The sequence below is a fragment of the Xyrauchen texanus genome, chromosome 35 (genome assembly GCF_025860055.1).
Source record: "Xyrauchen texanus isolate HMW12.3.18 chromosome 35, RBS_HiC_50CHRs, whole genome shotgun sequence".
In the NCBI taxonomy this organism is placed as follows: domain Eukaryota; kingdom Metazoa; phylum Chordata; class Actinopteri; order Cypriniformes; family Catostomidae; genus Xyrauchen; species Xyrauchen texanus.
Genome location: NC_068310.1, coordinates 26,114,728 through 26,128,838, shown reverse-complemented (window position 1 = coordinate 26,128,838; position 14,111 = coordinate 26,114,728). Strand labels below are relative to the sequence as shown.

Here is a 14,111-nt window from a genome sequence, read left to right as displayed (position 1 = left end):
TCCTATTATTGGAGAGATATATTTCACATTTACGTTGTTATTTTAGTTTCATCCTCGAACTTACCGGCTGTGGTTGGCACTCCCACCCATTTGAAATGTGCCTCCTCTTTGCACTGCCAGCCGGGTGTACTGCACCCCACGGTTGCCACCCAGGCGGCTGGTGAAGGCAGGTGAGCGCAGGATGGCAGACAGGGCTGAAGAGGAACTGTGGCCGAACAACCTCTCATGCATCAGCTGTCTCTGTCTGGCCTCCTGTTCCCTACGCAGAGCTGCAGCTTCTGCTGCAATGTCTGGGGGCATGACCGCTAATACGCTGTCTTCCATGTCCTCCAGCACAGATCGACGCAGCTCAGAGGGCAGGGTCTGAATGAACGTGACGGGGTCCAGAGGTTGATCACCCAGTGGGGGTTGCTGGGATAACTCTCGGCGCTGCTGTTCCGCCCGCTGCTGGGCCAAAACCTGGTGACCATCACATGCAAACCATCATGGATGCATCAGATTTTTGAAACTCTTTGAAGTTTACAATACACCAATATCATATAGTGTAAATAAATAGCTTATCAAATGTACCATAATATTAAAAAAGCAAAAAATGTGTAGGCAAAACTATGCTTCCTCCTGCACAGATGTTGTGTGTTATTACAAAAAAGTATTTCGAAGTCTTCCAATTATTATTACAACAAATATAGTACCATATGAATTTTAATGTAGGCCAGGCTTAAAATGCAAAACTGCATTTAAAAAGAAAAATGTTGAAGAGCTCTGCTATAAACAAAGACAAGATAAGCGCAAATCCTATCACTCATACCTCCTCCTGAATGGCAGGTGGCAGAGCAGCTAGGAACTCTGGGCTGACCTCTGTCACACTTGGCCCTCCAGCCAGTACAGAGTTAACTGAAGATACCAGTGTGGAGGTGACAGGAGGACGAGAGGGGGGTCTAATCCCCAGCTGGTTTTGCAGCACCTCCCGACGGATATCCTCAGGCAGTGCAGCCAAGAAAGATGGGTCGACACCTTCTGGTAGACTGATGCCTGAATGACAGTGACAAAACCATGTAATAAATGGTTTGAAGCTGCAGTGTGCATAGAAATGGCTCCATAACTTTGATCAATGTGCGCAGAGACACTGACCTGCCAGAGGGTCTTCCTCTTCATTGCTGGTAGCTGGGAGGGGTTCCTCTTGGATGGCCTGTGATTGGCTATCTGCACTGTCACTCCGAGGCATAGTCTCTCCAGAAGAAACTGATGTTGAGCTGAAAAAGATCAGAAAAACATATTTCCATACAATCATCTAAAACATAGTCGAGTTTGTTATACTCAGGGCTCCCACTCCCTTTGACCTATGAATTAATATGAGTGCACTTAAATTACTGTCATTTTAATGTTATATTTTATATAACCCCCTTTTTTTATTATCATTATACAATGTTTTTATTTGATATTCAGATTTACATCAGCAGTATCACACAATATAACATGTAATTCTAACCATGTTACAGGATGTTAAAACCTAAAAAATAAAAAATAAATAAAAAAGTATTTTATACAATTTACGAATAAGTTGAAAGCAGTCTGATATGTATGTTAAGGGAGCTCCTTTATATAGTCCCAAAGTGGAGACCATATACGCCACAATTTGTCAGATTTCTGATGTTTATCATAGGTGAGCTTTTCAAGTGGTAACCACACAGCGACCTGTAATGTCCATATTTTAAGAGACCTGTGGAGCAGACCAAAGCAACAAAATGTTTTTTTGGGCTAAATAGACCAGGATAACAAATAACTTTTTAACTTGTTTAATCAGGGTCCACACTAAGATTCAGTAGGTAAAAGGCTGGGGTCACTTTGAAATGCAGTCCAAGAAGATCTTCTATTATACAATCTATTTTCTCCCAGTATGGCAAAATTCTGTAACAATAACAAAAACAATAAACAAACGTGCCTTTTTTTTTTTCTGAGAACAGAGCGCGAAATGACAGTTTTGCCTAATGCGGGCAGTAGCATCGCAATTTCGCGCTCTGTTCTCAGAAGTCCTTGGAAGGCATGCGCAAACCTAGTTGTCATGGCAACTGAATAAACAAAACCTTGCCTGGTCAATATTTACTCGTCAAAAGTGCAAGTCAGACAGAAACTAAAAGGAAAGACATTATATTTATTTTTATTAAAATTTAACGAAAGTACATTTAAATTTTGTGCGATCTACCAGCATTGCCTTTGCGATCGACTGGTAGATCTCGATCGACGTATTGGGCACCCCTGCCTTAAACCATTCTCAGTTAGTTGAAAAGGGTAAAATGATTTTAGGTGTTCTAAGGAAGAGATATTTAAAGGGAGTGAAATGGATTTTTAAATTTTTATTTTAAAGCCAGAAAGTTTCCTGTAATGAGAAATACACTCCAATGCCGCAGGGAATGACTGGTCAGGTTTATACATGTATAATAGTACGTCATCAGCATATAGTAATATTCTATGTTCTTCCATTCCCACTGCAATGCCGTAGACGTCTTTACACTATCTAATAAATTCTGTAAGGGGTTCAATGACTAGGGCGAAGAGCAAAGGTGAAAGAGGGCATCCCTGTCTTGTACCTCTCCCTATGCAGAATGGAGTTGAAATAAGACCATTTGTAGTCACTGTGGCTTTAGGATTAGATTATTACAATTTAATCCATCTAATAAAATTACCACCTACATAAAATGTTTACAAGAGTGGCAAACAGAAAGTCCCACTCAACTCTATCAAATGCTTTTTCAGCAACAAGAACAAATGCAGGGTGCCTCCCATTCTGAACAAAATGAATAACATTCAAAAGTCGTTGTATTTTATCTGTAAAATAGCGAGATTTCACAAAACCTGGTCTGATTTAACTGAGGCAATATCAAGTCGATGTACAAAAACTGGCCTGTATTTTACAGTCTGTATTATGAAGGCTTATTGGCCTATATGATGCACAATCTTTAGAGTCTTTGGAATCAAATAGATAGTTGCAGTTTTCCATGTTTCCAGTGTAGTGTCTTGATCTAAAAGAGCTTGTAAAGCAGGCATTAGAATATGAGAGCGCTCAGGCCAAAATAATTTATAAAATTCCAGGGGAAAGCCATTAGGTCCTGGTGATTTATTAGATGGCATTGATTGTATTGCAGCTAGGACCTCATCTGGTGATATGGGTGAGTTAAGGTAATCTCTGTTCTAGTCTGAAATAGCTGGGAGAGAAATATTATTGAAAAATTTCAAATTCTGATTGAAGCACTGTTTTTAGAACAATATAATGCTTCATAGTAGGATCTAAATGTTTCATTTAGAAGTAAAGGTTCATACGTAGTGGGTACCATCTATTATCTTTAAAGAATGAATTACCCTCCAAGACAGATTTTTTAAAATCTGATGTGCCAGTAATCTACTAGATTTATTTGCATGCTCATAATATTTTTATTTGGAAAGAAATATTTTTTTTTATGTGATTAGTGTGATCCAGATTGAGTTTAGCCCTAGCATGGCAAAATGCAGACCAGTTGGCATGGTTGGGAGTTGTACTATGTAAGTATTCTAGTCTTTTAACCTCCTTTTCTAGCTCTCAGCATTTAGATAGCAAGGCATTATAGTGAAGTATAGTATTATGTATCCACGTATTATGTATCCACGAATTTCATAGCAGAGGAGACAGGTGAGTTTTTATTATCCAACCAATAGTTTTTAATTGAATCTCTTATTGTCACAAACTTGAGTCTGTTAGCAAAGATTAATTTTGCCTCCAAACCCTGCTTCTTGGTGGCAGGGTACCTAATGTCATGTCAATATGAACCGGAGCATGATCAGAGATGGCAATTGAGCCAATTTGACAAAAAAATATAGAGTTGAAGCAGCTATTCGGCATTAGAAAGTAGTCAATTCTTGAGTAAGAGCCATGGGGATTGGAGTAAAATGTGTATTCTCCACTGTCAGGGTTCATTTCTCTCCAGCTATCAATTAAACCAGTCTCATTACACATATTCTATAAAAACCAATGAGGATCTGGGATTAACTGAGGTGCCCACCTTTTGTTGTCCAATCTTTCATCCATCACATAATTAAAAACTCCAGCGCAAACCCCTATTCCCTTGCAGTGCTCATTGAATAACAAAATGATTTTGGATATGAATTTAGGGGAGTCTTCATTTGCATAAAGATTGAGCATGGTAAAATGTTGGCCAAATATCAGGCCTGAGCACAAAATAAATCTACCCTCCGGATGCCTAATTTGTTGTTTCAAAATAAATGGCAGATATTTACTTATTAAAATAATTGTACCTCTCTTTCTAGGATTTGCTGTGCATGAAGAACTGTATATTTGGCCCACCCAATCACGATTCAATTTTAAGTGCTCACTCTCCGATATATGTTTTTCTTGAAGCATGGTGACTGTGGCTTTTTCTTTTTTTAAGAAGGTCAGTATTTGTTTTTTCTTTTTACCCAATGCCCTGGTCCTGTAACATTTCAAGTCATAAATCTAGTCGAACTCTGTATAGTAATGGGGTATGGAGAAATAACCTATATATCTATGTAATTACTATGATTAAAATGCTCACCCTGTTTCTGTATCTGTCTGCCTGTCTGTGAGTCCACTGTCACCACTTCCTGAGAGTTCCTGAGACATGTTATTGGGTGGGGCTGAGCTGGCGACTGGCTCTTCCTGTGTTCCTGAGGCAGGACTGCTCGTATCCATGGGAGAACCTTCAAGTTGAGACACACTCACTGGCACAGGCTCTGAAATCTCAGCTAAATCTGGACTGAGAGAAGCTGAGACAGCGAGAGTATGGAAGATATGCCTCTGTCAATACAAACTAAACCTGCTCGACACTACAACATTAGCAAAAATAAACAAATATGCATATATACATTACACACACAACATGCAGTCATTGCATGCTGAATGCAGTGGGATCATCCAACAATTCTAGGGAAGGCTCAAGTCTCTTCAAAAATAATATTGTAGAAACGGAGTACTTTGGCCTATCGAGGTGGAATAAAGAGTGGAATCCTCCTGAAAGTGAATTCCACTCCACTAAACCACAGTGCGTAAAATCTAATTTTACAGGATTCAAAGTTAAATCTACCTTCCCTGACTGCATCCAATGCTCCTCCTCCTCCTCCTCTCTCACCGATAGTGGGTGCAGGTGACATCTCCATCTGAGATGCTTCTGCCTCACAATTTTGCCCATCAGGTGCTGAGAGCCGGGGAAGCCCTGCCCCTACCAAGACCCTGTGAGAATCTGGATTGGAGTCAGCCAGCAGCAGCTCTGTGATTGGCTGGTGCACTTGCTGGCTGATAGCTGTTTCCAAGGACACAAAGGCTTGCTCGTGGGGGGCAGGGGTAGTTGGGGTGACTTCTCCTGATGGGGGTGCTGTGAGGAAACCCTCAGAGGTCCGTGGAGGGTCCAGACAGGACGAAACCCCGCTCTGAGCCTGTTCTCCGTCTGACCACACAAAAGAAGAATGAAGATAAGTGATGCCAATCAGTGGAGATTACCACTTTAATGTTAATAGTCATTAACGGAATTACACATCTGTAGAAGGCAATAAAACTCCAGCTTCATGTGCGATTAAAGGTCTGCAGTGAGGAAGGCAGTAAATTGTATAGTTATCTCCTTCGAGGGCCACACTATACTGATCCTCAACAACAACACAACTTACTACCTCACCACAACACAGTCAGACACACAAGCTCACTGAGGGATCATCCAACCAGATACAATGACAATATTCACATATTATTTCAGCCATGGGCAAATAAATAAAAGTCAAAAATAAGCCAAATGACAATGACAATATTCACATATTATTTCAGCCATGGGCAAATAAATAAAAGTCAAAAATAAGCCAAAAACAAATAAAATAACTGTATATGTTCATATTGACATTAATGCAATGAATACAATTCACATGTATTAAACCTTTCTGCTCATAAATTTGATATTCATAATTGAGCAGTTGCCAAGTAACAACTATTGACTGTTGCCTAGCAGCCGTTGCTGAAGTGATGGGAGGCAGGAAGATCATCCAGTCGTCGAGCGGTTACAGAGGGAAAGACAGTAGACTGTATAGTTATCTCCCAGATCTGGTGTGATCCTAAAACTATACAAACTACTACCTCATCCCACAGCCCGCAGCAGAACTTGTCCCAAAGAACCCAGATTCATCACCATATGTGAAAAGTCCTATTTTCACATTTCTGATTCCAAAATGTAGTTTGCAATTTGACCTACATGTTCTTAGCTCAATACAAAGGCAATATAAAAACATGCATTAAACACTAAATATAGCACTCAATATTAATTTCACCTGTAAAAGCACTAACATATACTTTTACCTGCAGCATTCTCTCCAGCTCCATTGACTGTTCCAATCCCAGAGCCCTGTGGGAAATAAAATCAATATATCCACCCATGCAATAAAACACACATTAAATCAGCCGTGAGACCTGTGTCCTAGCTGATATCTATGGCCCTGTCCTAATTTAAAAGTGTTTGAATCAAATTTATGCTTCAACTTTTCTTATTTGCTTATTTCATCTGCATGCTCACTCTACACATCTCTTACATACCTGCAGGCTCTGTTCCTGGGTCTCTTGCCCAGCTGAAGAACTCCCATTCTGTTTGGCAGTCTCCTCTTCTTCAGCCAACTGTCTCCTCCTTTTCTCCCTGCGTTCCTCCAGCTCTTCATCACGCAAACACTCCAGGTGCTGCAGGATGGGCACCTTCACCACTGAAAGATCAAAGCACAAGCTTCCCATTAGACACACACTTGATATTTCTCAGCAGTGCATGGTTAACAACAGGTTCTATTATCAGGACTCAACAATCCAGATGGTTCAAGGCCAGTGTGAAAAGTATTGTCCATATTGGTCTAGTGCTATATTGTTACATCATGCATTGATTAAGTACAGTGCATTTATAAAGTATTCAGACCACTTAATTTTTTTCACATTTTGTTACGTTGCAGCCTTATGCTAAAATGTTTTAAAAATAAAAAAATTAAAATTACATCAATCTACACTCCATCCCCCTGGAGAAAGGAATGGCAAATCCAGGTGTGCAAAGCTTGTCGCATCATACCCAAAAAGACTTGAGGCTGTAATCACTGCCAAAAGTTCTTCAACTAAGTACTGAATCAATGTGATATTTCAGTTTTTCTTTTTAAAGGTGCAGTAAGTTTCAGAAACCCTTACTATTAATGACACCTGTGGCCTTTAAGTGAACTGCAGCCAGTTCAACGTGATTCACTGGAATCATGCTGACAGATGAGGTAGCATAATTAAAATTGCAAAGTTATGATTATTTTACTACAAACTTTGAGACTGTATATTATATTTCACTCTCCAGTGCTGGAACAGGGCAAAAAAGTGTGGATATGGTTCTGATTATGCCAGACCTACAGTTAGTAATGTTACAGTTACATTACTTTTTGAAGTAATCACTTTTCTTTGCATGATACATTGATTGCATTTATAAAATAGCCTATGTTGGCGTTGGCGTTAGCTAGCTAGCCAGCTTTCTCAATAGATGTTTGCTAAATTTGGTGGATGATAACAGCAGCTCTTTAAAAAATATTGTATATTATATATGTTGACATTTCAGTATTAATGTGATACCATCACAACAGTCATTTATATCGATATATCGATTTATAATCATAGAATGCATACATTTTCTGTATAACCAAGTTATGTTACACAAATGAATGGGTCTTTTTGCATTATCTTATACCATTCATTTCATGCGTTATTGTAGTTTAGCAAAAATTACACAGATCAATCCACTATATTTCACAAGCAGTTATGTAAGCTTACCTGTCCAATAAGAACAACGCCAATTCAGGGTCAGATTTGATCCCCAAAACCCAATGAAGTTCCCTACAGGAATCAAATGCCCTGACGATATTCACTCTTGTTTTTCGACCACGATCACGTTCCCGCTTAGCCAGATGGGATTCAGTAGATAAATGTTTTTTTGTTGTTGTTTTTTTTGGTTTACTCTGAGTTTGGTAAGAGTCGGTGTTTGCTGGATTAAATCTCAAAGATAACATTACCTAGTGTTGCAGACTGTCAGTTGATGGTGTTGAATAGCGGAAGAGAAGCTACTGTCTGAGGTAAGGCTCTCGGGGGTGCACATAAACGTCACATCTTTTGGATTTTCCCGGCAAAAGTGACCTACTCCCTTCGCATGAAAATGTGTCTACAGGCTTTAATAGGCAAACTAGGAAGTCCGGGAAAGGCTAATTTTTTAAAAAAAAAGCTAAGTTGTGTTACAAGCCGTTCACACTTTTTTTGCAAAAAAAAAGGCAGAATATTACATGAACATTTTTATATATTGCACCTTTATTAAATTTGCAGTTGTCAAAGATCTGGTAGATTGTAGTTTTTTAAAAAGCATTTTAGTATAAGGCTGCAACATAACAAAATATGAAAACAATTAAGTGGTATGAATACTTTATGAATGCACTGTATATGCTATTCTATGCCTTGAAAAATGAAACATTTTAAGTTAACCATTTTCTTTGATGTACTGAACACTGTTGCTGTTAATTTTTCTGAACTAAAAAGGTCACTGGGAAAACGCTATCTAACTCTCAGTGCATCCGGAAAGTATTCGCAGCGCTTTCGCTTTTTCCACATTTTGTTGTTACAGCCTTATTCCAAAATGGATTAAATTCATTATTTTCCTCAAAATTCTACAAACAGTACCCCATGACGACAACGTGAAAGAAGTTTGTTTGAAATCTTTGCAAATTTACTAAAAGTAAAAATCTCATGTACATAAGTATTCACAGCCTTTGCCATTACACTCAAAATTGAGCTCAGGTGCATCCTGTTTCCACTGATCATCCTTGAGATGTTTCCACAACTTGATTGGTGTCCACCTGTGGTAAATTCAGTTGATTGGACATGATTTGGAAAGGCACACACCTGTCTATATAAGGTCCCACAGTTAACAGTGCATGTCAGAGCACAAACAAGGAATTGTCTGTAGACCTCTGAAACAGGATTTTATCAAGGCACAGATCAGGGGAAGGGTAAAGAAAAATTTCTGCAGCATTGAAGGTCCCAATGAGCACATTGGCCTCAATCATCCATAAATGGAAGTTTGGAACCACCAGGACTCTTACTAGAGCTGGGCGCCTGGCCAAACTGAGCGATCGGGGCAGAAGGGCCTTAGTCAGGGAGGTGACCAAGAACCAGATGGTCACTCTGACAGAGCTTCAGCATTTCTCTGTGCAGAGATGAGAAACTTCCAGAAGAACAACCATCTCTGCAGCACTCCACCAATCAGGCCTGTATGGTAGAGTGGCCAAACGGAAGCCACTCTTCAGTAAAAGGCACATGACAGCCCGCCTGGTGTTTGCCAAAAGGCACCTGAAGGACTCTGACCATGAGAAACAAAATTCTCTGGTCTGATGAAACAAAGATTGAACTCTTTGGCCTGAATGGCAAGCGTGATGTCTGAAGGAAACCAGACACTGCTCATCACCTGGCCAATATCATCATGGTGGTGGCAGCATCATGCTGTGGGGATGTTTTTCAGTGGCTGGAACTGGGAGACTAGTCAGGATCAAAGAAAAGACGAATGCAGCAATGTACAGAGACATCCTTGATGAAAACCTGCTCCAGAGCAATCTGGACCTCAGACTGGGGCGAAGGTTCTGTTAACTTCATGTGCAAGAGAATGTGTTATTGCGGCAGTCTGAAATAAGGTGTAATCGGGAGTGGATGTAAGGAAATAAATATATGACTTTCTGTGGAACTACATCGTGTCTATGGCTATTTTCATGGTAGCAGAGGATGGTTTCCAACTACAGAGTACCGCCTAAGCTTGACGAAGCCCAACCATACGAGTGCTGGAAAAATGAAGTTAGTATTTGGAGACTTGTTACGGACTTGGACAAGAAGAAGCAGGCACTCGCGGTGGTGCTGGGCCTCGAGGGGCGAGCCAGAGAGACCGCTTTGGAAATACCCGCGAACGATCAAAACAAAGACGATGGTATGGAAACCTTGCTAGCTAAGCTGGACGCGATATTCTTGAGAGAAGAAAAAGACCGCGCTTATGAAGCATACTCTCATTTCGACTCGATTTCCAAAGACAGCGCGGTGTCCATGACGGACTACATCATAGACTTTGAGCAGAGATACAACCGCATGAAGAAGTACGACATGACCCTGCCTGATGCCGTGTTAGCGTTTAAACTCCTGGACACAGCTTATCTCGAGGAGAAGAGTAGGCAGCTAGCACTTACAGCGTGCACGGATTTGACATTCGCATCCATGAAGTCAGCGTTGTAGCGGATTTTCGGAGGAAAAACCAGTGGAGCAAGCGGCGGCAGCGAGACTCAAGATGCTGCGTTTTTCACGGGGCAGAGGCCACCGGGCAAATTCAGATGGAACAACGGCCCGTCACAGAGCAGACAGCGGCAGCGGCTTTTGATGCTGCTAAACAGCAAGAGATTGAAAACTGGCAAAATAATAATGTTTATGAAGAGGTCACAGACAAGGGTCAAAGATGTATTTCTACTAGATGGGTCTGTACGTTGAAGGAAAATTCTAATGGGATTGTTCCCATAGCTCGCCTTGTGGCGAGAGGTTTTGAAGAAGTCAATATTCATGAATTACAAAAAGATTCTCCCACATGTGCATCAGAGTCACTCAGGCTGCTGTTAGCTGTTATTTGTCAAAATAAATGGAAAGTAAATTCTATGGATATTAAGTCTGCATTTTTGCAGGGAATGGAACTCTCAAGAGACATTTACATTCGTCCTCCACCAAAAGCAGGCGTAGACAATGCGTTGTGGAAACTAAAGAAATGTGTGTATGGACTTGCAGACGCTTCCCTCTACTGGTACAACAAGGTCAAAGAACTCATGCTGAACAGTGGTGGTAAAATGTCACAAGTTGATCCTGCAGTGTTCTATTGGCAGAATGAGCAGTCTGAGGTGACAGGAGTACTGGCATGCCATGTGGATGATTTTTTTTGGGCAGGTTCAGAGCACTTTGTAACTAATGTCATCCCTGTACTTAAATCTGCATTTCATGTGGGTCGTGAAGAGCATGGGAGTTTTTCATACGTGGGGATGGACATTGCTACTGTGGGTGGTGTAGTGCAGGTGCATCAGCACAGTTACATTGAAAACTTACAACCAGTTCACTTACAGGCAGCACGTGCTGTACAGAGAGAGGCTCCACTAAACGAGAAAGAAAGAGAACAACTCAGGTCCAAAATAGGACAGATTCTGTGGGTTGCTAAACAAACTAGACCAGATGTTATGTTTGACACATGTAGCCTAGCATCCAACATTAAGAATGCTACTGTCCAGTCCATACATGAAGTGAACAAAGTGATCCGTAAACTTAAGTCAGAGAAGGTCACACTTAAGTTTCAACACTTGGGCAACAGTGATGATTTGTGTTTGGTGGTTTTCAGTGATGCTTCCCTGGGCAATCTTCCAGATGGAGGTACACAGGGAGGGGCTTTTATTGCCCTCATGGAAAAAACAGGAAAGTTCTTTCCTCTGTTTTGGCAGTCCAAGAAAATCAGACATGTGGTAAGAAGCACGCTGGCAGGACAAACCCTTGCCATGTCAGATGGTATTGACAATGCTATGTTCTTGGCTATGCTCTACTCTGAGCTTACCACTGGTAAAGCTGATCTTAATGCTCTTCCCCTTATTTGTGTTACTGATAACATTCCCTGTTTGACGCTCTTAAGTCTACAAAACAGGTCACAGAGAAGAGACTAAGATTAGAAATAAGTAGTGTCAAAGAGCTCCTACATGCTAACAAAATCAAAGAATTGCGTTGGTCAGAAGCCAAGTCCCAACTTGCTGACTGTTTGACGAAGAAAGGTGCTTCCTCACTTATGCTTCTTAAAGCGCTGTATCAGGGTGTATGGAAATTGTAATATCTGAACTTTTGAGCATTTATCTTGGTACATTTTTTTTGTTTGTTTAAATACTTAAGCTCACTTAAATGTTACTGTGTTCTGAAAATCGTTTGTATTTGGTGACAATGTTTTATATGTCAAAGTCATCCTTTCATTTGTTTTTTTATTTAAAGAAGAGAGGGAGATTGTTAACTTCATGTGCAAGAGAATGTGTTATTGCGGGAGTCTGCGAGAACGCGTTATCGCGGTAGTCTGCGAGAATGTATTATTGCGGCAGTCTGAAATAAGGTGTAATCGGGAGTGGATGTAAGGAAATAAATATATGACTTTCTGTGGAACTACATCGTGTCTCTGGCTATTTTCAGGTTCATCTTCCAACAGGACAATGACCCTAAGCACACAGCCAAGATAACAAAGGAGTAGCAACGGGACAACTCTGTGAATGTCCTTGAGTGGCCCAGCCAGAGCCCAGACTTGAACCCGTTTGAACATCTCTGGAGAGATCTAAAAACGGCTGTGCGCCGACGCTCCACTTCCAACCTGATGGAGCTTCAGAGGTCCTGCAAAGAAGAATGGGAGAAACTGCCCAAAAATAGGTGTGCCAAGCATTTAGTGTCATACTCAAAAATACTTGAGGCTGTAATTGGTGACAAAGGTGCGTCAACAAAGTATTGAGCAAAGGCTGTGAATACTTATGTACATGTGATTTTTCGTTTTTTATTTTTTATAAATTTGAAAAGATTTCAAACAAACTTCTTTCACGTTGTCATTATGGGGTATTGTTTGTAGAATTTGTAGAAAATTATGAATTTAATCAATTTTGTAATAAGACTGTAACTGAAAAAGTGAAGCGCTGCGAATACTTTCCACATGCACTGTAAGTGTGTTTACTTTTTTTAATGATAAAAAGAATAAATAAAATATGTATCATGTCTGGAGCCAGTGAACATATTAGAAAGGCAAGTAAATATATGAAATACTAGCACAAACGGGCCAGCAGAAAAATTCATATTGTTGAGACCTGAAAATATATGAATTGTGAGATCTCACCTGCCACACAGTCATGCATGCTCTCAGCATCCAGAACTTTACACTCATCAGTCCATCTGGTTAAGGCGGTCGGGATACTTGAAAGGGTGCCTGTAAAACAGAAATGATCAGCAGGTGCATCAGTAACCGTTCATTTATAGATGTGTCTGTGAGTGACTCACCAGCTTGTCCTCCAGTGCTGCTCTGCTCATGGAAGAAGTCATCTAGCAGCTCATCATCCGACCGGGCGATAATGTGCACATCCTCGTTACCCACCAGGAGACGGGCGCGGCCGCGTGACTGCAGGGGCAGAGAGCTAGATAGCTGCAAGATATCAGCTGCAGCACTGGGGCCTAGTAATCTGACCAAAAAAAAAAAACACACAATAAACATGTCAGAGTTAAAGATGGACTGCAAATTTCTGTACCACAAAGAATATCAAACCAAGTCTCCCAAACACTCACCCCATCTGCCATTAGAGTGAAATAACAAAGATATTATGAAATATTGACAAAAAAAAGTTTATTAAAGAGCGACTCACCTCTGCAGGATGAGTGGAGGGTTGGGTTGACGATTGCCAGGATAATGTACATGGATGGTGTGCCCTGTGTTGGCTGTGAGCTGGCGGAGAGAGCGTTGGCTACGTCCCATGCCCTGAGCCAATCTACTGCTGGTGCCTGTTCCCCCAAGTGTCAGTGAGCCGTGGTCAGCGTGGCGCACCATCAGAGGGTGGGAGCTGGGGATATTTCCTGGCGAGGGAGGGATGTCAGCTAAAAAGGTATAAAATACAGAACATAAATTATGCACTTTCAACATTTTTATATCCGACCTCTTCACAGTGACACTGTTCCAAAAAATATTTTGAATGAATTCATAGTAGCTGAGATATGTTTTCTTCGAAAAGCAAATGACTTACCAGATGTGGAGAACATGTTATCAAATTCTATAATGAGGTCATCATCTCGATCAAATCTCTCAAAACGGATGTGTGGGGCAGCGTTGATATCAGGAAAATCTTCATCCAGTTCCATCTCAGAGCCTTCGTCATCATCATCCTCATCTCCCTCTTCATCATCCTGAGGATAATAGGCAGGGCAGGTAAGCAAATGAGTAGAGCGCACAGAACATGAGGAAGACCATTTTTAACCTGCAGTGTGGAAAAATACTCTTCTTGTT

At 40.8% G+C, this 14,111-nt stretch overlaps 1 protein-coding gene across 8 annotated transcripts in view; it reads right to left on the bottom strand.

Moving 5' to 3' along the window:
- LOC127628477 (E3 ubiquitin-protein ligase HUWE1-like) overlaps positions 1–14,111 on the bottom strand; it is a 79,978-nt gene that overhangs the window by 21,863 nt on the left and 44,004 nt on the right. For 5 of the 8 annotated variants that reach the window (XM_052105237.1, XM_052105230.1, XM_052105232.1 and 2 more), the window contains 11 exons: positions 13,852–14,011; positions 13,477–13,705; positions 13,118–13,296; positions 12,957–13,046; positions 6,581–6,741; positions 6,347–6,392; positions 5,094–5,453; positions 4,566–4,776; positions 1,132–1,253; positions 809–1,032; positions 65–459 (listed from right to left, as the gene is read on the bottom strand). In XM_052105237.1, the coding sequence (XP_051961197.1) occupies positions 65–459; positions 809–1,032; positions 1,132–1,253; positions 4,566–4,776; positions 5,094–5,453; positions 6,347–6,392; positions 6,581–6,741; positions 12,957–13,046; positions 13,118–13,296; positions 13,477–13,705; positions 13,852–14,011 (2,177 nt within the window). The remainder of the gene's footprint in view (positions 1–64; positions 460–808; positions 1,033–1,131; positions 1,254–4,565; positions 4,777–5,093; positions 5,454–6,346; positions 6,393–6,580; positions 6,742–12,956; positions 13,047–13,117; positions 13,297–13,476; positions 13,706–13,851; positions 14,012–14,111) is intronic. The other 3 variants (XM_052105234.1, XM_052105233.1, XM_052105236.1) reach the window with 3 other exon arrangements.